Raw genomic sequence first — 27,164 nt, 5'->3', positions numbered from 1 at the left:
CGGCAGGCGGGTCGGAATAATCCGCCACCTCCGCCGCAAATCCTGATTGATCGACAGCTTGACGTTTTCCCTCCGGCAGAAATGCTAGCGCTATATTGACAGAGAGGGGAGGAGGTAATAGCTTTGGGTTCCTGACAACCACAAAAAAAAGAGAAAAACTAATGTTTATAACCTCCGTCCTTTGAGAATTAGAAAAATTACCCTGCCGTGGGAAGACGGATCCAGCACACACACACACACACACACACACACACAGTGCACCAGCTGGTGTTTTTTTTTTTTTTTTTTTTTATTCCTCACCCAGCTACGTCAAGCCTCCGCGGCGCTAATGGAGACGCGAGATGTTTTATTTATACAAAGGGGAAGTTGCTTGGCTGCCATTGTTCGAAATGCTCCCACTCCCACTCCCACTCCCACTCGTCTCCATTTCACACCAAACGTCGGTTGAAGGTCCTTCTCACCTGTGATTGACAGGTGGCCCCGCCTCCTCCTCTCGATCCATTTCAGTCACCTGCGTCATCGGAGATCTTCTCAGCGTGTGACCTCCGGGAAGCGCCGGCGGAGGCCCACCTCGCCGCCGTCTCCATGGTGATAGCGGAGCGAGGAGGAAGCGTGTGCTCGCGGGGCCGCTTGTGAAGGACCCATGTGGAGAACCTCCATTGATCTGGAGGCCATCTGGAGAGGATGATTCACCGCTTCCACAAAGGACCGGGCCGGGAGGAGCGGGCGGTTCAGAGGGCTCCTCTCCAGAGGACGGCGCTGATCGTTAGGTCGCCGCTTTAAATCACGGCCTCGTAATCAGACGCCACGGGGGTGGGGATTAATCACGCCGCCGCCGCCGCCATGTCTGCTTCCTTCGCTTTCATGGCCGAACATCCTCTGATGGGGCTTCAGTGGAGCGCCGTTGGCAGCTCCCGGCCACCGTGTCTCCGACAAGTATCAGTCGCGACCCCCTCTTCCCCCCCCCAGCCCTGGAAGCCGTTGGCCGGGAAACCTAGACGGAGGAGACACGCCGGTGGGATACAAGGACGGGACGGAATAGGACTGACTTTAGTGATACCACGGATGGGGAAGTTTTTGGAAAGTCCAAAAATAACAGAAACAGAGACCGCGTACAATATGTAAAGTCTTGTCCGAGATTTAACAGACATATGGAAAAAAACAGAGCTGTCTTGAATAGGTCTAACGATGACTTCCTCATGGAGTACCGTAGTTCCTCTTTTGGCCCCCAGTTGTATGCTTTTTCCAGATCGGCAAAGGAAATGCAGTACCGTCTGACCTTCTCTGTGCTTCCCTTCCGGCTGTCTTAAGGCAAATACTGCATCTGTAGTACTCTTTCTAGCCATGAATCCATACTGCTGCTCATCCATGCTGACCTCTCCTCTCAGTCTACTTCCAACTACTCTTTCCTATCACTTCGTCGTATGGCTCGTCAACTGTATTCCCCTTTGGTTACCGCAATTCTGCCGGACCAACCGTGATGCTAGGTTCCCCGTGAGCGTCCCTAATTAGGTAGACTACGGCCGATGGATGGCGTGGAAATATTTTCTTCGCTTCTGGGGAACAAAAAGAAAGAAATACCGAGACAGGCTGAAGTAGACGGAGGTGTCACGGAGGGAGGATTGATGTCGGCGCCGCCGTCTTTAACGCCCGCCATCCTTTTTCCCCTCTGACGTGCAGCGGCCGGCGTTGTAAATGTTCTCCCCCCCCGGACTTCCATAAATCATCGCCCCCTCCCGAGTTATGAGCGTCTACGGCGCCTCCTTCCCCCTCCCTCCGCAGCCTCGCTCTCAGGTAAAGGAACTCTGTTGCCATGGTGATCTGCGTCGCCGTGCCGAGGAGGGCTCGCAACCGCCCCCTCCCCGATGTTCACGCCGGCCTCCGAGGGCAGCGTTTATCTCCCCGCCGCCCGTCAGTTCTTGCGTTCAGCATCCGTCACGGCTCCGGACAGAAGGAGGAAGTGATGTCAGGGAATTTGAGCACCTGACTCTTGACCTATGTGACGGTAGATAATTATGTGAACACCGAATTGATTATCAAGCCGGATTTCGGCGAGGAGTTCATGTTTTCACGCGGTACTATGGTATCACAGTATCACAGTATGCTGCGATGCCGTAGTGCGGTGCAGTACTTCAGTGCAGTACTACAGTACAGTAATTCATTGGGCTGCAATCCTGCACGTTATCTCCTTGGAACTCCTCGAACGGCTCCCTTTCGTTGACGTTTCATGACGTTGTAATTACATAGTAATAACACCGTAATAGACTTGTACCAGGTAATAAGCTTCGGTGCACACCCGTGGTTCTCAAACCAGGGTGCTATGATGACAGGGGTAGGTGAAATCCTTGAAAATGTAAAAAAAAAAATTACGAAAAGAAAAGCAATTGATGCTATAACACGAGACGATCGCCTACGAGCTAAACTGCAGCGCCTTTTGGATAAACAGTTCTAGCAATTTAGCAGTGTTTGGTTTTAGGGATTCCAGAAACCCAGTGGAACATCCCAGGCAGGGGTCAGTTTCCCACAGAAAAACAAAACACAGAGAGCCACAAAACCCTTTTGACATCTAAAATAAAGATAAAGCTGCTTGAATTTTCCTTTTTTTCCCCCTCTCATGCCATGTAAGAAATAAACCAAGATATCATGCGCCGCAGTTATGAGATTGGTGAGGCGCTGCAGAGAAACCAAACAAAATTCTATTTCTGCTTGCGACAAAAAAAAATTCAGACTGTGAAAAAAAACAAGGTTACATTTGAATAAAATGGCAAAATTATCTCGAACAGAAAATCCAAAAATCCACATTATCAAAGTGCTGCAAAGTATATATTTGCAAATTAAAAAAACAATTAAAATATTTATTTACCTGAATTGTTTCAGTGCAAAGTCTTGCAGTTTTTATTCTATTCATTTAAAATCACCATCATTTTCAGAATTACGCAAGAAAAAAATCGAATTAATTCAAATTAAAAGCTAATTTATATTTTCCCACAGCAGATGGAGAAACACTGGAGTTCCTCCATCTTTGGTCCTCAAATGCACCATCGTGTCCCAGCAGAACCCAACTCCACCTGGATGGAGCTCCTGCACCTTCTGGAGGACACCATGAGGTGATGTGTGTGTGTGTGTGTGTGTGTGTGTGTGTGTGTGTGTGTGTGTGTGTGTGGAGGGGGAGTGGGGTCATTTTACCATTGATTCAACAGGGATTGGTAGTTTGGAGGGTTTGGTCGTAGCTGCTGAGCGTTAGCCTCCGTGCGCCCGCACACACACACACACACACACACACACACACGCACACACACATACACGCACTGCTGCTCGGGAGATTTGCGATTGATCCCAGGCTCAGTCGCTCTAATCCCACATCAGCCAGATTACCCCGGTGTCGACAGACAAGGGTTTTTGTGTGTGAGATTTGGCTCCGCCCCTTTTATGATCTTTTTTTTTTTTCCAGCGTGATGGATTGGTGTGTGCGTGTATATATGTGTGTGTGTGTGTGTGGTTCTGAGCTGCTTTGAGAACCACTTCTTTGTCAGGGGAGGTTCAAAGGATGCAGCATCTGAATGTGTTTTTGTTCATGCAACAGACACACACACACACACACACACACACACACACACACACCATCAAACACCAACCACCCCCCCATTTGCATCACAACCCGCCCCCCCCGCCTCCCCACAACAATTTCCAGCAGTATTCCACATCCCGTTGCATTGAAACAGGCCAGTTGCCATGGCAACCCCATACAGCAGCATATCAGCCCCCCGTCCTCAGAATTCAAAGGAGGATCAATTAGCGATGATGTCAGAGCATCAAGGCAACAACTCAAATCCACATCATGATTCCTTTAGAGCAGCACGTGTGTGTGTGTGTGTCTGTGTGTGTGTGTGTGTGTGTGTCAGTGTTGTTTGTGTGTGCACACAGCACACGTTTAGGTGTTCTGGAGATCAGATATGGTTTGGACAGAGGAGGGATGGTGAAGATCTGGGTAGAAGAATGGAGGCAGGTGATTGGTGGAAGAAGATATTGCAATCCCAAATTCTCCACCAACCAGAGCAAGGAGGGACTGACCAATCAGAGCCCCTGCACAGGAACCGGCAACCAATCAGGGCAAGGATCAGGCTGGGGAACCTCTCACTACTACATAGTACTGCAGATACTTCGTAGTACTTTCCAGCTGAGTACACATGTATTTGCAGTACAAAGTACAGTACAGACATGAGTACACCACAGGGGTGTCCTCAGTTGTCATTGGCCGGTTCTGACGTTGAGCCCGCCCCCAGCGACCCCTGATTGGTCCGCGACCCCGCCCACACCAGCCTCTTCTCTGATTGGAAAATAAATAACAGTAAATGCGCCGATGTTGCGTTCGCGTCCCGCCACCTTTAGCATTTGGAGGACGAGGGAGTGAAAAAAAATAAAATAGGATGAAATCGTTGATGATTGACCTGTGACCTTATCAGGAGACATCGGAGAGTGTAAAAAATAAAGAAATTTCTAACTATTGAGCACACCTGAATATAAGCAACAAAAAAATAAATTACATATGTATAAATAATATTATATATATAATAAATGTATAAATTGATAAATGTGTACATATATGTATGGGCCGAAATTGTTGATATAAACATGTGTTTTAACTTGTAATTACATACATATTGATAACATCTGTGTCTGAATTGAATTTCACCGTAATTTAAAATAAGAAAATACATCATTGATCTCCAAAGGGGAAATTCTTTTATGACAGCAGTGCAAAAATGACAGTATCAATAAATAAAGGAATAAATATAAATAGACAAGACAATTAAAAGATAGCAAAAGACATCCATAAATAAATAGACGGGAGAGTGAAACAAAAATAAGGATAAGAATAGACACGATAGGGTAAAAAAAAAAGTCAGCAAATTCATCGGTCCGATGTGATGCTAAATGTTTTAGCCCCAAAAAAAACATGAATTAACTGCATCATTATTTGAGTTTAATTTAATGATGGTATTTTTAAACGAGCCTGTGCACTTTGCATGTATGAGATTAGTTATACACGCAGTATTTTCACTCAGGCTGTACACGCAGTACTTTGGGGTCAGGATATGCATGCAGTATTTCTGTGTAACGTGCAGGAGCGTCATTTCCGAACGATAAAATGCTGCTTTTTTCACACACTTTGAACGCTGCGGATCAAACAATGATGCGGAAATTTTTTTGGGCTAATGAGCTTTATGCCATCTAAACATTTAGCCTCATCACATTGGACTGTGGAAATTACACACACACACACACACACACACACGCATGCACACACAAACATGCGCATAGATGCAAACACCACAGATACAAACAGACAAACACTGCGATACCTGAATACACACACACACACACACACACACACACACACACCTGCACATGCAAACACACACTCATATAGACACACAGATGGACATACAAATACACACTCACACACACACACGCACACATTCAAAGATCCATGCATACAAAGACACACACAACTCACACACAATCTCAGATACATACACAAAGATACTGAGATGCCTTAGCACACACGTTCACACAACACACACACACACACACACGCAAATAGGCGCAAACACTGCAGACACAAACGCTGAGATACCTGAATACACACACAAACAGACCTGCACATGCAAACACACACGCACACACTCATGAGGACTGACACACACACACACACACATACAGGCACGCAGGCACACACTCAAAGACCCATGCATACAAAGACACACACACGTACAAAGTCAAACACACAGACACTGAGATGCCTGAACACACATGCCCACACTCACAGACACACACACAAATACACACAAATCCAGACATTGGGATGCCTGAACACACACACAACACACACACAAATATACACACACAACACACGCACACAAATTTACACTGACACTGAAATGCCTGAACACAAACACAACATACACAAATATACACACACAGACAACATACACACACACCCACCCTGGGTTTAAGTCCTTCTGGATCCTCAACAAAAACAAAATAAATTGAATAAAATGTAATTAAAACAGAAAAAGGCCCTTTAGAATATACAATGAATGATAAATAATAATAAAAATAATTCTATCATATGAATATTGAAATAAAGAAGAAGTCGTTCCCACGTTTTGTAAAATATGTGAGGACATTTCACCCAGATTACCGTTCTTCTGTGATTTAATCCCGCATCTCCAAATCAAAACGTCACCTTTTGTGACGTCACTCACGCTTGACGGAAATCAAACGCGCGCGTTTGATTATTTACCGGAATATTTACCGGATTAGAAAATAATCTCCTAATTCCGGATGACAATCGACTCTCTTCCATTTCTAATGTTTCCGGTGTCAAACCCCAAAATAATATGGGTGGTGGGGCATCCCATAATATTACAACGAAAAAAAAAAAAAAACACGTCGCTGTCCACGGTCCTGAACGCCGACCCGTGACCCGCGCACACGCACGGATTATTTCAACAAGGGGCCTATTTGCGTCGCCCACACTTTTGCGTCCCTTGGGGTTTTAGTCGGTTGGTGCTCGCCGGCGTGCACGGGGATGCGCGTGCACGCGGAAGAGTGAGAGAGAGAGGGGGAGGAAGGAGGGAAGGAGGGAAGGAGGGAAGGAGGGAAGGAGGGAAGGAGGGAGGGGGACTTAGTTGAAATGCGCGGCGCATTCTCCGGCGGAAGGAGACGCGTTCGGCCGCAGCACCGCGGACTCCGCGCCCTAATCCTCCACCGCGATTATCAACGGGATTATTATTATTATTTTTTATTATTATTAAATTATATAACAATTATAATTTTACTTATTTTTATCGCTTTTGTGATTCATTCCTAATTTCTTTTTTTTTTAATCTTCTTAGCGCGTGGCCAAACCGAGCTCCCGGTTCGAGAAGACGTAAAAGAAAGAAAGAGAAGAAGAAGAAAAAGAAGAAAAAAAAAAGGGAAAGTGTGTTTTACAAACTGAGTGGAAGTTTCTCCCACCCACCCCACCCGTGGGCTCCCGGATCCGCAAATTGCCCCCCCCTCCCTCCTCCCCACCACCCACGGAGGAGCGTCCGCCGGAGAACGACGGGATGACGGTGAGAACCGGCGGAGGAGAAAGAGCGGTGGGACCTCCGGACCTGGCCGGGAATGACGACCCGTCGGCGGGTTGGCTCTCTGTCAGCGGGGGGGGTGGATGGATGGATGGATGGATGGATGGATGGATGGATGGATGGATGGATGAGAGGAGAGCGAGATCTTGCGGCATGTGTCGGTGGGACAAGGGAGACGGAACACACACACACAAACACACACACACACACACACACACACACACGCACTGCGTTAGAAACGGTGTGTTTCCTTTCCACGCGCGATCGTTTCTTTTCACCCCGGAGGAAAAAAAAAATGCATATGTGTGTGTGTGTTCGTGTGTGTGCGAGAGAGAGTTCGTGCATGTGGACGCGCACGCGCACCCGGGGCGGTTTCGATCCCCCAATCAGATTTTTTTTTTTTTCTATCATCCGGGTCTTTTTTACTTAGAAAGCCAGGAGTGACCTTGTGTTGCTTCCCTCCTCCATCCATCCGTCTCCATCCTTCCTCCACCGCCGGTTGGGTTCCTGTCCGGGGGTGGAGGTTCCACCTTCCATGCGCTGGTGTGTTTGCGCTGGAACCTGCAGGAGCTCAGCCAGAAGGTCTATTTGCAGATCTGCTTTGTGTGGAACCCCCCTCCCCACCACCACCATGCCCTGCTGGTAGCTTTCCTGGAAGCTCTGAGGGAATGCAAAATACAAAAAGTGGAACGTTCCACGTTCTGACCTTCTTAGATGGTTGTTGTTCCACATTTTCACCTTCTTAGATGATTGTTGTTCCACATTCTGACCCTCTTAGATGGTAGTTGTTCCACATTTTCTCCTTCTTAGATGGTTGTTGTTCCACATTCTGACCTTCTTAAATGATTGTCGTTCCACATTCTTACCTTTTTAGATGGTTGTTGTTCCACATTCTGACCTTCTCAGAATGTAGTTATTCTATGCTCTGTTCTTCTTTGAACACGATTGTTCCATGTTCTGACCTTCTGGGATTGTATTTGTTCCACATTCTGATTTTCTTAGAATGTGGTTGTTCCAGGTTCTGACCTCCTGAAATTTCAGTTGTTCCAGGTTCTAACCCTACACTGTAGTTGTTCCCTGTTGTGACCTTTTTTTGTTCGCAGTTGTTCCATGTTTTGTCCTTCTTAGAAGGTTGTTGTTCCACATTCTGACCTTCTCAGATGATTGTTGCTCCACACTTTCATCCTTCATCACCTTCTAGGCTTGCAGTTGTTTCAGGTTCTGATCTTAGAATGTAGTTGTTCCAGGTTCCGACCTTAGAATGTAGTTGTTCCATGTTTTGACCTTCTTTGATCACCGTTGTTCCACATTCACCCTCTCAGAAGGTAGCTGTTCTACGTTCCCATCTTCCAAGGTTGTGGTTGTTCCAGGCTTGGATCTTCTGAGAATGTTGTTCCATGTTCTAATCTTCTTAGTTTGCAGTTGTTCTACTTTCTGACCCTCAGATATTGTAGCTGTTCTACATTCTGATCTTTATAGATCATATTTGCTCCATGTTCCAATCTTCTGAGGATGTGGTTGTTCCTCATTCTGACCTTCTCAGATCACAGTTATTCCATGTTCCGACCTTCTATGATCTAAGTTGTTCCTCCTTGGATTTTAGATGTTCCGTCTTCTGACCTTCTTAGACAGCAGTTGTTCCACTTTCTGATCTTCTTAGATCGCTGCATCTGAATCGTATTCTTCTTTTTCTGGATTCTCCTTCCGGAGGTGGATCAGATGGAACCTCTGGTAGATGGCACCATGTCCAGCCGGCCCACTGAGATGTTCTCATGCTGGACTGCGAGAACCGGACCAAAGGAGGGAACAAACCAAGAGGTTCTGGTCCGAGGGCACCTTCATCCAAACGATGGGGTTCCTGGGAAGTTTAAGAATGTCAGAAGGCAGAGAACGTGGAGATGGAACCCTGGGTAGAACCTGGGGGAGAACCTTGGGTGGAACCCCAGGCGGGCTGGACCAGTAAAAAGAGGAACCTGAACAATTGCAAGAACCTCTTCAGAGCTGCGGTTTGAAGGGACCGAAAACAGGAAAGCGGTGTGACCCACTTCCTGTTCAAGCCCCGCCCACTTCTGGGGAGACGGACGGTTACAACGCTGTTGTTTTCAGACGTCCTGTAACCACGGCAACGCCCTCCCCCCCCAAGGTGCACCGTGGGAGGAAAGAGCATAATATGGATGAGAGGGGCTCCAGCTCTCCCTCCCCCTCTTTGTCTCTGTCTCCCGTTCCTGAAGAGTCTAGTGGGAGTGTGTGTGTGTGTGTGTGTGTGTGTGTGTGTGTGTGTGTGTGTGTGTGTGTGTGTGTGTGTGTGTGTGCTTTCCGGGGCTACGGCAGCTGTCAGGGCCAGAGCTCAGAACAACCCGAGGGCCCAAACCATTCTGCTGCGCCCCCACACACACACACACACACACACACACTTCACCTCCAAATCCCCCCCTCCACATATACATATATATACCCACACACACACACACACACATACACACACACACACACACACACACTTCATCCCAAAATTGCCAACCCCGCATATACATATACATACACACACACACCGCATCCCCAAATTGCCCCCCCCAAATATACATACACACATACACACACACACACACACACACACACTTCAACCCCAAATTGCCCCCCCCCCACACACACACACGTCATCCCCAAATTGCCCCCCAATACACACACACACACACACACACACACACACACGCTTCAACCCCAAATGGCCCCCCCACAAAAACTCATACACACACTTTACCCCAAATTGCCCCCCCACCTTCACACACATACATACACACCAACCTCAAATGGCCCCCCCACATACACATACACACACACACAGACACACACACTTGTCTTGTTTTGTTATTTAGATGTGTCACGTTTTATTTACTATGTTTGCCTTGAATACACGTTCATCTTCTAGTCCTCTTTGCAAGTTGGTGAGTCAATTCATTCAAAACACACACACACACACACACAGACACACACACACACACGCGTGTGTGGACTTCGCTGTTTTCTAGCATGCAGAAAACAAACCAAACATCTTTAATTGACAGCTTATCGATCGCACGCTGATGCCGAAATTGATCGTCAATATCGGCCAATCGTATCTCTCTCTCTCTCCGGATGATGATTTGTGATAAAGATGAATTTTTAATCCGACCTCGAGTTGGGAAGGGCGGGCGGAGGGGGTGAATTTGGCTCCGCCCCCTGACTTCTCAGGGACGAGTCTTTCTCAGAAGAAAGACAGAAAATGAATCGGTGTGTGTTCGAGCCAGGGACGGGGAGTCGGGGCGAAGGCTTTTGGGGCGTCAGCGCGCTTTGTGAGGCGTTGGCCGCGAACCCAGGGGCCTCCTGTCACGCTGCGCTGATAAAAAAACAAAACAAAACAAAACAAAAAAAAAAACTCTTCTCCGAAATGCTTTCCTTTCTGACGAAAGGACCCGTGTTGTGTTCTCTGAATCGGGTTTACAGTAGAGGTGTGTGTGTGTGTGAGTGAGTGTGTGTGTGTGTGTGTGTTTGGGGGTCAGGATCCAAACCCAGCAGCTCGCTCAGCTGTTGCTCCTGACAACGGCCGGGGGAAAGGGGGCGGGATCTAATTCCTGGCGGCGAGGCCTGCCGACCCGCTCCGTCCTGCGACTTGGCTTTCTCATGCAAGCCCTGCAGGGTTCCACGGAGCTGGCAAGACACACACACACACACACACACACACATGCACACATGCACGCACCACACACTCAGGGCCAGAACACGACAGCTGACAGTGTGCGAGGTCAGACGTTGGATACGGAGAACCGCCGCCTCATTACCTCGCATCATGTGACCCGTTTCCCGGCGAAGAGCCTCCGCTGAGAGACGGCGGGAGCGAAGGGGAATTTTTAGATTTGCGGAACGCCAAGGAGCCCCTTCTAAGACGGGCCGCGGCTTATTGCGGGCCGTTAACGTGTTATTAACGTGTTATTAACGTGTTATTAGCATGCTAATGTTTGGTTAGCACGTTATCTGCGCAATGTTAGCGTGTCAGCCAGTGTCAATAAGCATCAGCCAGCGTCGTCACGCCAACCAGACTAAACGATCCATGGAGAAATGGACTGTTGTGATTGGCCGGCAGCGTTTTTCAAGACAGGAAGTGGAAATATTTGTGATGTCACGCTGAGCGAGGACCAGATCAGGATCGGTTGTTCACTTTTTGGTGATTTATTGATTAATTTATTTACGTTATGCCTTATGAATGAATTATTTTGCTGTTTTGGTTAAGATGGATTTCACAAATTAGTACAGACCCCCCCCCCCACACACACACACACACACACACATTGCTTCTTCCATGCCATGAATTATATGCACACACACACACACACAAACGCACACACACTGCTTCATAGTTACAAAAACACACTCACTTGGCTGATCGTACAGTCACACACACACATATTGCATCTTCTACACATAGGCACACACACACACACACACACACACACAGACACATACTGCTTCATCCATAATGAAGGGAACGCACACACATTCACACTATTTCATACACACACAGGTGAGACACATACCAACACACACATATGCTAACATTGACTCTGCTGATCGCCACACTCCCACACATACATCCACAAATACACACACACACCGCTTCATAGATAGCATCAACATACACACATATGCAGGCATAAACACATACACATGCAGACACTAACTCAGCTGCACACAGACACACACACACAGACACACACACACACACACACACTGCTCTAAGAAAGCATGATAGAAAAACGCATTTATAAACATGCTCACTCAGTTGATAGTCTACACACACACACACACACACACACACACACACACACTGCTTCATAGACAGCATGATAGAAAAACGCGTTCACAAACATGCTCACTCAGTTTATAGTCTACATAAACACACATATTGCTTCATAGATACCATTAGTTACAGAAACACACACATGCATTGATCACTGATTATTGATCCGTCGATCAATGATGTTATTTCTTGTGTTGTTCAGATGTCCTGAGGAGAGACGTCTCAGACCAGACGCCGCCGCTCAGGAAGTTCCCGACCCGAGGAGCCAAAATGGCCGCCCTTCACGCTCGCCCGCCGAACGCCGCCGTCATCCTCCTCCTCCTCCTCCTGCCCTCGGTAAGGTTGCCCGGGGCAACCGGCGTGACAAATTAATCATTTAGGTTGTAATTAATTAATCAATCAATTCATTCATTAAACACAAATTAATAGAATTAATGGGATGTAGAAAATGATTTAAATTAACTGATCGAGTTGATAAATGTAGTAATTTAATTTACTTATTTAATTAAAATTGCCATAAATTTCTCTAATAAATGGACTAATTTATCGATTAGGGAATTTTACAGGAATCTTTTGAAATTCTATAAATGGATGAAATGAGTCAAATCCAGGGTCCTCGTTTGAGGACGTAAGCTGGAACAAGCAATATCTTCCTTGTGTGTGTGTGTCTGTGTGTGTGTGCACGTGCAGGTTTGTGTGAGTGTGTGTGTGTGTGTGTGAGTGTGTGAGTGTGTGTGTGTAAACAGACTCAACAGGTGCACCTTGGCCTGAATAAATGCAGCGGGGATCGAAGGCCACTTGTCGTCCATTAATAATTCACCCACTCGCAGGAGGTCGTCTCATCTTTTGTTGACTTATTAATCGTCAACATTATTGGTAAATCTTTGAGGACTGAAACGCTTTGGGGATTAGATTAGATTAGATTAGATTAGATTAGATGAGATGATGTTAGATTAGACAGATGATTGAGTTGTTGGAGCCAGAATAATTTATTACATTTATATTTTAATTATAAATGAAAAATAATAAAATGATAATAATAATAATAATAATAATAATAATGTATTATTATTTTGCATTAAATAGTATTTATTGGCCTTATTTGTTTATTAGATATGTTAAATGTATATTCAATTATAAATTAATAATAAAATCATGATAATAAGCTTATGAATTATTTATTGCATATATCTATTCAAGTAATATTTTAATGTAATTTACTAATAAGATGATGATAATAGATGTTTTTTAATTGTGTTTATTACATTTATTTCTTAAATGTATTATTTTTTATTTTAATTATAAATGAATAATAATAATAATGTGTAATGAATTATTATATTATATTATGTTTTATCATGTTCATTGTTTTATATTATGATTAATAAATATATTTTTTGAAAAGGAAATTTATAGAATATATGAGATATTCAATATGATATAATATACAAGAATTCCCCATGACCTGCAGGACTGAGAAGCTCTACAGACGTCTAGAATATACTATTTATTTACTATGTTGACTGCGTCCAAACAGATGATTTGTAACAGATGGGATTAAAAACCTCACCAAAGAGGCACAGAAAAGTCGAGCAATGTGATCCAGATAAGGCCAATGGATTTGTTCCGGGAGCCGATGCTGAAAAAAAAAGAACAAAAAAAAAACAAAACAATTTGGGCATCGACAACTCAGCCGATGTTGTTTGTGTATTGATTACAACTGTGTAATTAAGTACGGGGGCGTGAAACATCAAAACGGGTAATTAGTCATTTATGCTGCAATACAAGACGGCACCAGAATAAAGATGGTCCACATTTATTCTGAGTTTAAAGCCCTTATTATTCAAATCAATGTCGGCAAGGTGTTGAATCTAATGAACAGACGGGCGTTTTGTTAGCATTAGCATGCTAGATTGACAGTAGCGGGACTCATTAGTGGAAATGAAAGGCTCACCGTTAATTTGCAGTGATTGTTCTGTTTGTTTTAGATGGATTCGGGGTCATGTGATCATGAAGTCATCATCACACACACACACACACGCACGGAGTCTGACCCATTTTATACACGGCTAGACGATGTAGGACAGGTGTGATATAATTAGTCACAGGAGGTTCCTCGGCAGAGAATTAATTGCCGGATCCTCGTGCGTAAACTGGCGTGGCGTCTGGCACCGGCGCCCTGGCGGCCCAGCAAAACCCCACACATCATAACCGCTTCACGTCTGACCGGGTGGAGTTTTTTTTTTAATTCAGCCGGAAACGACATCACCCTCCTCGGACCTGGAGCCAGGTTCACTTTCACTTTCACTTTCACTTTCTACTCAATAACAAATAACTGTTATAACTAGCAAGCAATCAGTGAGGACGCAAAAAAAAACACAACAGATAATAAGGTTTCATCCCTTCATCTTCAAGCAGACCAATCAGGAAAAGCCCTCTTTTAAAAATCAGCACCTTTGCGAATTAGCTTAGCATAAAGAAGAGGAGTCTGTTGGCATATGTAGCTTCCCAACGTCAAAGGTCATGTTCCATTAAACCGATCAGGAAAAGGTTGAAAAAAGTGACCCTGTAACTCACCAGGAAGGGAGGATCCCTGAAACAAGATAAGAAGATAGATGCTTTTCTCTTTCAAAAATTAGCACCCTTGCTAATTAGCTTAGCATAACGAATAGTTGTCATTGGAATTGTAGCTTCCTTCCATCAAGGGTCATGTTCAATCAGACCCATCAGGAAAAGGTTTGAAAAAAACAAATGTTCCCACCGGGAAAGGAGGCTCCGGACGATGAGGGATGAGAAGATAGATGCTCCTCTGCTAGTTAGCTTAGCATAGGAAGCGATAGTCTACAGATGATATCCTCCTTCCATCAAAAGTCATCAAATGCAAAAACTCCAGGACTTCAGCCATGATGCTGGAACCCAAACAGAATAATTATCTAAAATTATAATATAATATTAATTATAGTATCAGATAATCAGATATTATCTGATAATAATTTGAACTTTTTCCACTGAATACTGTGACTGTGTCTAATGTATGTCACGCTTGCACTTACTGTGTAAATATTAATTCATTCGTTCATAATATATACTAGTAATCCTGGTTATCGGGTCCCCGCGGGAGGCGGGGCTTAACCTCGACCTGTCAATCACAGGGCCGCACACCTTATTTTTAATTTAGAATTTATCTCGTAGCGGGAGAAGAAGGAAATCCTCCCGGATTGTTTCTCCTCATTGGCGCAGAAGGAAATATGAGAAGAAAATAAGGCAGATGTACTAAAATGGAGAGACGGGTGGATGGGGTGTGGCTTCGATCCCGCCTTGAATATTTCACGTGTTTACGCGAACCTCCTCCCGCCGGCCTCGACGACACGCCGCTAAATTATTGAACCCGGACTTGAACTTAATCCGCATCCGTTATTTACGTTCTCCCGTGGCGTCGGAGGCAGCGGGAAGATAAATATGGTGGAAGGCGGGCGGTGGGCTGGAGGGAGGGTGAACACGCCAGACGTTTGCTTCGGAGATGTTCCCTCGACGCCCAAAATCGGCGCCGGTTTGGCAGAAATCGGTAGAGACGAGCGCCCCCTAGTGGCCATACCTCCGAACAGCATGAATGCTTTTGCTCGTTCGTTTTGATCGATTTCTTCCGTCCGATAAAGTTCTGTGATTCCAGAGGAGATTAACCCCAACAATGGAGGAAGGTTTTAGTGCTGTCCTGCACAGAAGCCCCGCCTCTGACGCCACGTCCTGGTTATATGAGATGCATCACTGGCCCGTTTTGCTTTTTTTTTTTTCCGGCCCGCTAATCTATTTTCTTTGAATATTCTAATAAGTATTTTCAATCAATATTGAATTTAGAAACTCCTTTTTTTTTTTTTTTCCTTTTGTTTCATTTTATATGGATGATTAATTGAAATAATGTTGGTACATTTATGTGATCATTAATGATTTTCAAGTTAAATAAATGCCAATATTGAAATTGCGATTTTCATTTTGTTCTATGTACATGATATAGTGTTGGCCCACACATAAAAATAATATGAGAAATGCCAGCCAAAATAATTGCCCACTCTTGCACTGGGGTTTCATTAGCCGTTAGCTAATGACTTCAGTTTTTTTTTAATCCCAATTCTATTTTAGTCCGTTTCCTCATCCTATCTGAAAAAAAAAAAAAAAAAAAATCGATCAACTTTAGATCAACTCGCGATCTATTTCTGTTGCAGTCCCAGTTATGACCACTAGAGGGCGCTGGATCCCCCTAAACCCAGGAAAACAAAAATAATTTCTATCTATTTCACCCTCTCTTTCTCTGTCTCGGTAAATCAATGAATGTGTCACCGTTCTCCCGCTGCTTCATTCCTCACGAAATACTTCCTGCCAGGTCGTCGCAAATCACCCCGGGGGGGGAAATAAGGGCCCCCGAGCCCCGTCTCCATCCCGCCGCTAAATCTTCGTCGCTGACGTCGGACACTGAAAGTCCCTCCATAAAGCCGTGACGTGGCGTCTCGCCAGCGCGGGGTCCTTATTATTTTTTATTTTTTCTTCCCCCTGTCAGGCGCCTGCCTCCGTCACCGGTGGCCTGGGGCGCATCCCTCGGGTGGGGGGGACGGTTGGCGGGGGGGGGGGGGGGTGACCTCAGTGTCTCCATTGAAATAACAGGAGAGTCTGAGGGACTCATGGTCAGAAAGAGCCTTGTTTTCTTTCATATATTCCCCTTACACACACACACACACACACACACACACATACACACACACACCAGCAGGGGTACCGGTGGCTCGGTGTGTTTAATTGGCAGGGAGTGGAAATGAACCACTTTTCATTTCATCGTTGATTCTTTTCAGCTGCTTGACTCTCTCTTCTATGTGTGTGTGTGTGTGTGTGTGTGTGTGTGTAGCTCTCTAGCCAGCAGGCCCTGTCCAACTGCGTGATCAAGAGGGAGGAGGAGAAATGCATGGAAATGATGGAAACTCACAACGCCGAGGAGGATCTGGAGCTCGGTAGCTTTTTCTTTATTTAGCAAGTTTCTTCTTCTTTGGTGTTTTCTTTTTTTCCTCCAGCAGCCGGCTAATTAAAAAATAATAAGACTCAAACCAAGAGATTAACGCCGGCATCTTCGGCGCTCCAGACTAATGAGCGTGTTCTCCAGATGGCGGAGAAACAAAACAAAAGCCCACGTTTCTCACTCGCTCGCTATTTCTGGAGCCGGCGAGCGCCGCGGCCCCCGCGGACGGCGGGCCCCGGCGACAGCCGTGACCCCGGAGGACAAAATTAAAACAAAACACAGCGTTGATTAGCGAGGTGTTGAGTAACAGGCGGGTAAAAATAGAATCTGAGGCGGCGGCGGCGGCGGCGGCGGCGGCGGCGGCGGCGGGTGAGGACGGGCGTTCTCTCTCCCACAGGAACCCTCGTTCTCGCCCCATGTGGAGAGAGGCTGGTTGGTTGTCTCCGTGTGATTGACAGCCGACACAGAGTTAAACCCCGCCCCCTGGTCTCTAGCGCCAACCGTGATTGGCCGCGGCCCCTCCGAGTGGGCAGAATGAGTGAACGGAAATAAAAATCGCACTTAAAAAAAATACTTCGAAAAAGCTCGGCGTCTGCGGCCCCACCTGCTGGCCGATCCCTGTATTTTGGGAAATCAGACATTAAAAAAAAGCTAAAAAAAAACATGGCTCCCGGCGGGGGCTCCTCTCCAGCACCGTTCCTATATTGGACAGATGGACTGTTTTTTTTTTTTCCTTAATCCAAAAACACACACCGACATATGGCTCTGTGGAGTGAAACACTGACACTCTGTGTGTGTGTGTGTGTGTTGCAGTTTGTCCGTGGATGTGGGACAACCTGACGTGTTGGCATCCGGCCAGGCTGGGCGAGGTCGTCGAGGTCAACTGCCCCGAGCTCTTCTCGCAGTTCATCAGCGAGGAGGATTACGGTATAATTAGCATTTGTGCTAGCACACGGCTAGCTGGCGTCACATAAACAAAAGCGCTAACGCCACCGCCCATTTTATTTCAAGTATGTCTGCACGTACATCCCACTGCTGCCATGAACTCGCTAATTTAGCCGCTATAGCCTCGCTATCAGTTGAGAAACTGGGCTAATGCGCTAGTGTTAGCGTCACCTCATCTGGTCAGATAATCTAACATAACAGATGGTAAACACAAACTGTAAAGAAACTTTAAATTTCTAGTTAGTTAAGATACACAGAAAATGGCTAGCTGCTAACTACTACTGCTAGTGTCAACATTTTGGTCGGATCTACGACAAGTCAGTATTAGCTTTGCAAAGAGTCGTGATCCTGATATCGTCTCTAACATTCAGAGGAGAGGGCTAGCGGTTAGCAGTTGTTGGGAAACCTAAGAATCCATAACAAAAACAATGTCAGGATGCTATAAGCTACTTGTTAGCTGCAAAGATAAGCCTTAATGGGAGGAACGCTTGTTTTTTTTTAAAAAACTCAGCACGATCTGTTGTGTCTCGGCCCTCCAGAGGTGGGGAAGGTGAGTCGCAACTGCACGGAGCTGGGCTGGTCGGAAACCTTCCCCCATTACGTGGACGCTTGTCTGTACGAGGAGGGGAACAGCAGCCACCCGGTGGGTGCGGCGCTCTCTGCTCGGGACTTCAACCCGACCCCTCCAACATCCTTAATTCTGATTGGTTGCGTTCCCCAGGGGATGTACTACGTGTCGGTCAAGGCGCTCTACACCGTGGGCTACAGCACGTCTCTGGTGTCGCTCACCACCGCCATGGTCATCCTGTGCAGGTTCAGGTAAATACGAGGTGGAGCTTTCCGGTCCAGTCAAAATACAGACGTATATATGGACATGTAAGAATGTAAAAGAAAGAATAAAAATAAAAGTAACAAAAAATGTAATCAAATTATAAATATATATAATAATAATAATAATAATACATACGATTTGTATAGCGCTTTTCACGGTACACAAAGACGCTTATATATATTTATATATATATATAATATATATAAATTATAAATATATATATATTTATTATATAAATTAAATTAATTAATTATAATTATATATTTACTTATTTATTTAATTAATTAAATAAATTATAATTAAATTATAAATATATATATATATATATAAAATATATAAAAAATATGATATATATATATATGTATATAATATAAAATATATAATATAAAAAAATATATAAAAAATATACATATATTATCATATATTATTATATTATATATATATATATATATATATATATATTTATTATAACTAGTTAATTAAATTTCCATTAATACCATCGTTGCTCATTTAGAGCAATTAATTTAAAAAAAAAAAAAAAATGCTGAATATTTTCCAATATTTTTTTGGAAATATTTCCAGATGAAATTGTGCTTTATTAGATAATAATTTTGGTCTTGACATTTTTCGACACGGACCTCACACGTGCGCGCACACACACACTCACACAAAATAACATACATATAAATATCAATTATTTTGTGCATCGGCGTGAATGCTTGGATGACTGATTGACCCCGCCTCTCGCCCGTTGTGATTGGCTATCGATGACACTCCGTTTCCCGTGCCGGGCCGTGATTGGCTGGCTCGCCCTTCGTGTCCCAGGAAGCTTCACTGCACCAGGAACTTCATCCACATGAACCTGTTCGTGTCCTTCATCCTGAGGGCCATCTCCGTCTTCATCAAGGACGGCGTTCTGTACGCCAAGGAGGACAGCGAGCACTGCTTCATCCACACTGTGAGACACACACACACACACACACACACACACACACACACACACACACACATACACACACACACACTGGCTCATCCACACTGCCAGACAGACACAAACACACACACTCATAAACTCAGTGAATATGGGTTGTTGTAACACCCTCACACCTCCCGTCGGTGTGTGTGTGTGTGTGTGTGTGTGTGTGTGTGTGTGTGTGTGTGTGTGTGTGTGTGTGTGTGTGTGTGTGTCCTGCAGCTGGAATGCCGGGCCGTCATGATCTTCTTCCACTACTGCGTCCTCTCCAATTACTTCTGGCTCTTCATTGAGGGCCTGTATCTCTTCACCCTGCTGGTGGAGACCTTCTTTCCCGAGAAGAGGTACTTCTACTGGTACATCATCATCGGCTGGGGTGAGGCCACACACACACACACACACACACACACACACACACACACACACACACACACTCACACGGGAAGTTACGCAGTCTATTTCTTGAGAGATCTGATAACGACCGATCAGATTCGGACACTCTGGTTTCAGAAGTGACACATTTTAGTTTCCTGGGTATTTTTTTTAATCTTTTTTTTAATAATTTCTTTCTATCTGCTGCCTTTCCACTGAATTACCGCGTAATGTCTGATAAAATGTCCAATCAATGTGTGATAAACACGCAATAACTGTATGATTAATATGTAATAGGTGTGTAATAACATACTACTTGTAATATGTTTTATTTAAGGCGGCTTATGGTACAGACACACATATGTACACAACATAAAAGATTTAAAAGAAGCAATAAAAATGAAAAAAAATTAAAGTGGCAAAGTGGTAAAAGTAATAAATAAAAAAGTAAAATAAAAAAAATCAATTCATTCCACAGTTGAAATCATTAGTAAGTAAATTAAATCTAAAAATTGCTGAATATTTTCTATCTATGTTTTTTTTTTTTTTTTGGGGGGGGGGTATTTTCAGATACTTGGACAATACTGAATAATTTATCAGTAATATTCCAAATTACTTTGTTCATTTGTTTACTAAACAATAAAAATAAAAACAGGAAACTGACGAAATAAATAAAAATGACTGAGCAGCTGCCTTCAAATGGCATAGACGTGTAATAGACGTGTAATAGACGTGTAATAGACGTGTAATAATGTGTAATTAAGGATTAAAGATTTTGTACACTTTGAACATTGTAAAATATTTGTAAATGTGAATTATGTGTGTGTGTGTGTGTGTGTCCAGGGACCCCCACGGTGTGTGTGACCATCTGGGCGGTGCTGAGGTTTCACTTCGATGACGTCGGGTAGGAGATGGAGAGCAGAGGTTTGGAGGAGAGACGGAGGAGACGTTCATCTTCAACCATCTCTCTCTCTCTTTCTCTCTTTCTCTCCCTCCTCCCTCTCTCCATCCAGCTGCTGGGACATGAACGACAGCACCGCCATCTGGTGGGTGATCAAGGGACCCGTCCTGGCCTCCATCATGGTGGGTTTCCTGTGCAATGTAATTAGAGTAGCGTTACATTACAAAGTAATCCGATTACCCCGACCCTTCACACCCTCTGCGTGTCCCTGCAGGTCAACTTTGTGCTCTTCATCGGCATCATCGTCATCCTCGTCCAGAAGCTCCAGTCTCCTGACATCGGCGGGAACGAGTCGAGTATTTACCTGTGAGTCAAGGTTGTTTCCATGGCAACCACCCCTATTTTATTTCATTATTTTTCTTTGAAATTGCCACTTAGGAAGTGATACTTAAACACTTAATAGCGGATATATTATATTATGTTATATGATATGATATTTTATGATATATTATATTATATCATATTATATTATATCATATTATATTATATTATATTATATTATATTATATTATATTATATTATATTATATTGTCTTGTCTTGTCAAAATCTTTTCTTGGCAACTAGACTTGAGTTTCTTCCCTTGATATTTATATTGTATTATATGATATTATATTATATTGCTTTGCATTACATTATACATTATGCATAATTTATATTATATAATATTGTATTATTATATTATATTATTTCATATTATATCGTCAAAATCTTCTTGTGGCAACTAGACTTGAGTTTCTTCCCCTTGAAATATATATTGTATTCTATTATATTATTATAATATTGTATTACATGACATTACAATACATTATGTTATTATATTATTATATTATAATTTATTATATTACTATAATATTGTATTGCATTACATGACAATACATTATGTTATATCATGTTATACTGTTTTTATGTTATTTTATGTTTTCTTCCCTGACCGTTCAAACTAATTTCATAGATCTAAGCAGCCACTTGTTGATTTTTTTACATATTTATATAATGGCAATTTTGATTTTTTTTTTGTATATATAATTTGGTGATTTCCTACTTTGTTGTTTTTTAATTTTGTATTTTTTTGTATGTGTGATTTTCGTTTTTTTTTTTCTTGTCCGGCATTTTTTCCCCACTGCAGGACTGACGCCCTGGCAATTAAAAAAGCCTGTGAATTAATTAGCTTAACAAATCATCTTTATCGCAGCGGGAGTGAAAGAATAAAAAAAACAAACAAATTAAAAGCCGTGAAAGCGTGAAATGAGAATCGAGCGTCGGAAGAAGGAATGAAATGAAACGGCGTCTTTTATTAGTTGTGGAAAAAAAAGTGATTAAATGACAAAGTTTAATAAGGCGGCAGGAAAATATCAATGATTCGCTCAATAAAATAAAACCATATTTGATTTTATTAGGTTTTTATTTCACTAATGAAATGTTATTTTATTTTTAATGCTCTTTATCCCCTTCACTCCCTTCATAGGGACGACATGTGTTTATTTGACCAATCAGGAATCTCTAATGATCTGTGTGTGTGTGTGTGTGTGTGTGTGTGAGTGTGTGTGCCCATATATGTGGAAATATGTGTCTGTGTTTGTGTGTGTATTTTGCTGTTTGTGTGTGTCTATATCTCTGTTTGTGCATGTATTCAACTGTGTGTGTGTGTTCCTGTGTTTTCGTGTGTTTTTTATGTGTTTGTGTGTGTTTGTGTGTTTATTTGGCTGTGTCTGTGTTTTCCTGTGTGTGTATTTGGCTGTGTGTGTTCCTGGTTGTGTGTTATTCTGTGTTTGTGTGTCTTAATGCGCTGTATATATGTGTTTGTGTATCCCTGTGTGTGTTTGTTTTTGTGCACGTCTCTAAATGTGTGTGTGTGTGTTTGTGTATATATCTACGTATATGTTTGATTTAATGTGTCTATTTGTGTGTGTATTGCTGTGTGCGTGTTTGTGTGAATGATCATTTAAATGTGTGTGTGATGTTCATGTGTATCTGTGTGATTGTGGGTGTGTGTCTGTATTTGTGTGGATGCATTTTTTTCTGTATTACTCACTTTGCGTGTGTGTGTGTGTGTGTGTGTGTGTTCAGGAGGCTGGCCCGCTCCACCCTGCTCCTGATCCCTCTTTTCGGGATCCACTACACCGTCTTCGCCTTTTCCCCGGAGAACGTCAGCAAGCGTGAGCGGCTGGTGTTCGAGCTCGGCCTGGGATCCTTCCAGGTGACGCATCGCCATGGAAACCAGACTAGCGTGCAGACGTTGTGTCAAAGAACCGATAAAAATTATCTTGATAACAGTCAAAAAGCAAAACAAAACAAAGTTGTTTGGTTAAGTTAACTTGCAAAAACAACTCTGAAGAAGTGATGTTGTCGTGTGTGTGTGTGTGTGTGTGTGTGTGTGTGTGTGTGTGTGTGTGTGTGTCTGTGCATGTTTGTCTACCAGGGTTTCGTGGTGGCCGTCCTCTACTGCTTCCTGAATGGAGAGGTAAACCCTCCTCCACGTTGCATCACACACACTTACACACACACACACACACACACACTCACACACACACACACGCACACACTCACACACACACACCTGATGTACAACGATGCAGAACAGTGACAGCCGAGGCTCGTTGTTTTCTGATTTCTTTGACTTAAAATTGTAACAATCGAATCAAACGTAACCACGGCAACGGTTTTTGTGGAACCGAACCAGGAAAGGTCTTGCTGTGAAAGTGGAAGCTCCAACAACTCAGCTACTGCGCCACCAGTCTTTCACATTTTAAATCCTGTCAAGTTGTTCTGGTCTTTCGTTTCCCCCTGCTGGGGTGGGCTACAGATACCTTAGGCAACTGTCATTATGCTAAGCTAACTAGCGGAGGGAGGGCTAATAGCAGTGAGAAGAGACCATTGGGATTCTAACCAACGGGTCTGCTTTCAAGAACATTTGGTGGCAGTCTTGGTGGAAGTCAGGGGATGGGCGAGGCCAAAAGCCCGTCAGAGCAGCATACAACTCCAGTCCCAATTTTTTTGGGGGGGGGACCCAACCCTTCACAACCCATGGTGACTTTGGGGAAATAAGGGAAATATTGTTTTTAATTGTCCCAAATGATTCGGCATCTTTTGGGGACGACCAAAATAATGAATTCATTTTATTCTCGTGTTGTCCAAGTCCTTGCTAGGACTCCAAATTGGAATTTAGCATCTGGAACCTCTCGGCAAAGGCGCAGAGGTACCAAGCTGCGTCAGGGTGAGGGTCTTGTCTTGCATTATTGCGCGAATCGGACATTTTGGAAGCGACCATTGGAAACGGCGAGCCTCGGGCGCGGGGAGACAGACAGACGTAGACTGACGGACAGCCAGCTGGTGTCCTTTCAGCGAGGTCCATTAATAATGACCTTGTGAAGTATATCCCTCAAGGTGCAATCGGAGATCAAGAGGAAATGGCGCAGCTGGACGGTGAACCGGTACTTTGCTGTGGACCTGAAGCACCGGCATCCTTCGCTGGCGAGCAGTGGCGTGAACGGGGGGACGCAACTGTCCATCCTCAGCAAGAGCAGCTCGCAGATCCGCATGTCCAGCCTACAGGCCGAGAACCCGGCCACCTGAGCGCCGCCGCCGCCGCCGCCGCCAACGCCGCTGGGAACGCCTCGTCCGCCGGACCTGACGCTGCCAACCCCCCCTCGCCCACCCTCCTCCCGATGACCAGCCTCACCAACCCCTTCTTCAACCCGTACCCAAACCCCTACCCGGACGAGACTACGATGGAGACCCAGCTTCACTGCAGTGACCCGGAGCAGCCTCTTGTCTGACCGGCCCCTCTCTGGACCAGCCCTTCTCAGATTCCAATGGACCCGCCTTCTCCTGGACCCTGACCCGCCCCACCTAGGATGCCAACAAACCAGTCTCCTCCTGGACCCCAACTTGCCCCTCCCTGCACCTTGGTCCAACACTCCTTGGACACTGACCTCCCTTCTCCTGGGCCTCTTCCTGCACCCAGACTGACCTCCTCTCTGAACCCTACCTGTGCCAAAGTGCCTCTCCCTGCACTTTGAGCCCTCCCTTCTTGGAGTCAGATTTGCCTCCTTTTGAACCCCAACTCTCTTCATCCTGGACCCCCAAAACCCGGTTGGTTTCTCCTGGTTCTCCCAGGAATCAACTATGTAATCTAATCCCCTGTAAATAATGAATCTGCCCCCCTTTTAGGACACATTTCCCGTGACAGTCTTTCTAAGCCCCCTGAAGCTTACATCGCCGGCTTTGTATCTCAATGATTCATCCATTTGCAAAACCGGCGTGGAATTTAGCTCCTCCCCCCTTTCCCCATTCGAACATGGCATTTGCCGGCATTTGAAAATCTGGAAAACAAACAACAGAACCGTGGAACCGACCGACCAGAGAGCCTGGCGAACGTCAGAGTCACATTTCCGTGGCAACGAAGGCCAGCGAGTGTTGGAATAACAAAAATGTGAAGTCGCCACTTTCTCTCAATTTTGGTTTCGGGTTGTCACGGGTGGAGAAGGTTCTCCAACCTATCTCGGCGGATGTTCTCAAAGGAACCGCTGGCAGCAGACCTTCTGGATTAAACTGTAAATACTGTAAAAGCTGATTTTACCGATGGGCCGAAACAATGGAACTACAAATATGGGGTCACGTCATCAGGCCCGCAGGAAGTTTGGGAGTCCAGACACTAAAAGTCCAGAAGAGACCAGAGATTGGACGATAGCGTCTTGCCCGTTAGCTAAACAGGAAGTTAGCGGAGGAAGGCTCTAGATCCACGAACCAGAAGGCTGGTTCAGGATCATGTGACTCTGCGGCGTCCCTCATGGGAATGATCGTAGGACCCGACTGTATATTTCACTCAGAAACCAATGTGAAGACAAACGGTCAAAGAAGTAGAACCTACCGGAACAGAGAAGTAGTTTCCTCCTTGGTACCGTCCAAACATTTTCTAGAGAACGTCAAATATAATTGGACTTCAAACTCCAAGTAGAGATTTAAAAAAAAAGAAAAACGTTCACGTTCTTACAGATGGTTCTCCGACGGCTCTGGAGAACTTGGACAAAAAATGTCAGAGAACCCGAGAACGGCCTCGGACTACGTGAAAGAGCCTTTCCGATCCACGTGGTTCTGTTTACAGTTCTACTTTATTTATTTCTTCTTCTTCTCATGTTATTCTTCTGTGGAAAATCAGAGTTAAGCATCTTCATCGGTGTGGAGCAACGGAGGCTACCACGATAACATTAATCATTTTTTTTGAGGCAACAGTGTCCCCTGTCGGCCTGTGACAGATTACGACAGATCTTTGTTTTTTTAATTTTTTTTTTTTTTTTTAATTTAATTTTTAATCACATTTTTTTTTTTTTTTTAACATTTAAATAATTTTCTTGGCGAGATGAGGACAGAGGCCGTTTTAAAATTGGGAAGGTGAGAATAGGAAGGTATCAGAATGTGAACAAAAATAAAACACATTTAAAATTGAAAGTTAAAATTTAAAAAAACAAGTTTTTATTTGATTTCTTTAATATGTTTAATGAAGAAAGTTTGATCCATCGGCATGCAAAGCAAAGAAAAAAAATTATAAATAAAATTTAAATTTAAGACACACTTCCTGCTAACTAATCAATTAATTCTTATCAAAGATGAAAATCAAGTCATTATGAATCATAGTCATCTGACTTGAATCAGATTAATCAGAAATAGTAAAACTTGAAAAAACACAATGTTAAATGGAATTACATTGTAATTATTTGTGAAATATTTAAAATATAGTTTCTGCTCCCGCTTCATTATATTTTTATTATGTTTTGAAGTCGTCTTTTCCTTTTTAAATCCAGGTTTCTTTCGTCAAGGCCAATGACTCGCTTCTCACTTCCTGTTTCTGAATTCCTGGATATTCCCTCGAGCCCTTCTTTGACCTTTGACCCTTGACCCCTTTCTCTCTGCGCCTTCTGAAGTGCCTTCAAGCACAAAACAGCTGGTCCACTTTTTATTTTATTTTATTTAAGAATAAGACATATGGATGGACCTGCAGAGGATAGAAAAGTTTTTTTTAAGTCTTGCACAACAAACACAAACACACATAAACAACACAAACCAATCAATATGTAAAAAAAAAAAAAAGATAGTAAATGAAAAGGTCAC

At 44.0% G+C, this 27,164-nt stretch overlaps 1 protein-coding gene across 2 annotated transcripts; it reads left to right on the top strand.

Annotated features, from left to right (window-relative positions):
- Positions 1-6,701: 6,701 nt before the first annotated feature.
- adcyap1r1b (adenylate cyclase activating polypeptide 1b (pituitary) receptor type I) lies at positions 6,702-26,034 on the top strand. 2 transcript variants are annotated; one of them, XM_086144379.1, is made up of 14 exons: positions 6,702-7,121; positions 12,173-12,306; positions 16,865-16,967; positions 17,786-17,899; positions 18,457-18,560; positions 18,639-18,736; positions 19,575-19,707; positions 19,945-20,098; positions 20,938-20,998; positions 21,108-21,177; positions 21,270-21,361; positions 23,124-23,253; positions 23,476-23,517; positions 24,441-26,034. In XM_086144379.1, exons 2-14 carry the CDS (start codon positions 12,241-12,243, stop codon positions 24,627-24,629), a joined length of 1,356 nt encoding a protein of 451 aa, XP_086000505.1. In that variant the 5' UTR covers positions 6,702-7,121; positions 12,173-12,240; the 3' UTR covers positions 24,630-26,034. The 2 variants fall into 2 exon arrangements, with proteins under 2 accessions (XP_086000505.1, XP_086000498.1); XM_086144372.1 differs by having other exon boundaries at positions 6,710-7,121; positions 24,428-26,034.
- Positions 26,035-27,164: the final 1,130 nt, after the last annotated feature.

Source organism: Fistularia commersonii, chromosome 1 (assembly GCF_037954325.1).
Source record: "Fistularia commersonii isolate RoL2024-O1a breed Wild chromosome 1, RoL_Fcom_v1.0, whole genome shotgun sequence".
Taxonomy (NCBI): Eukaryota; Metazoa; Chordata; class Actinopteri; order Syngnathiformes; family Fistulariidae; genus Fistularia; species Fistularia commersonii.
This window is presented reverse-complemented; position numbering and strand designations above follow the sequence as displayed.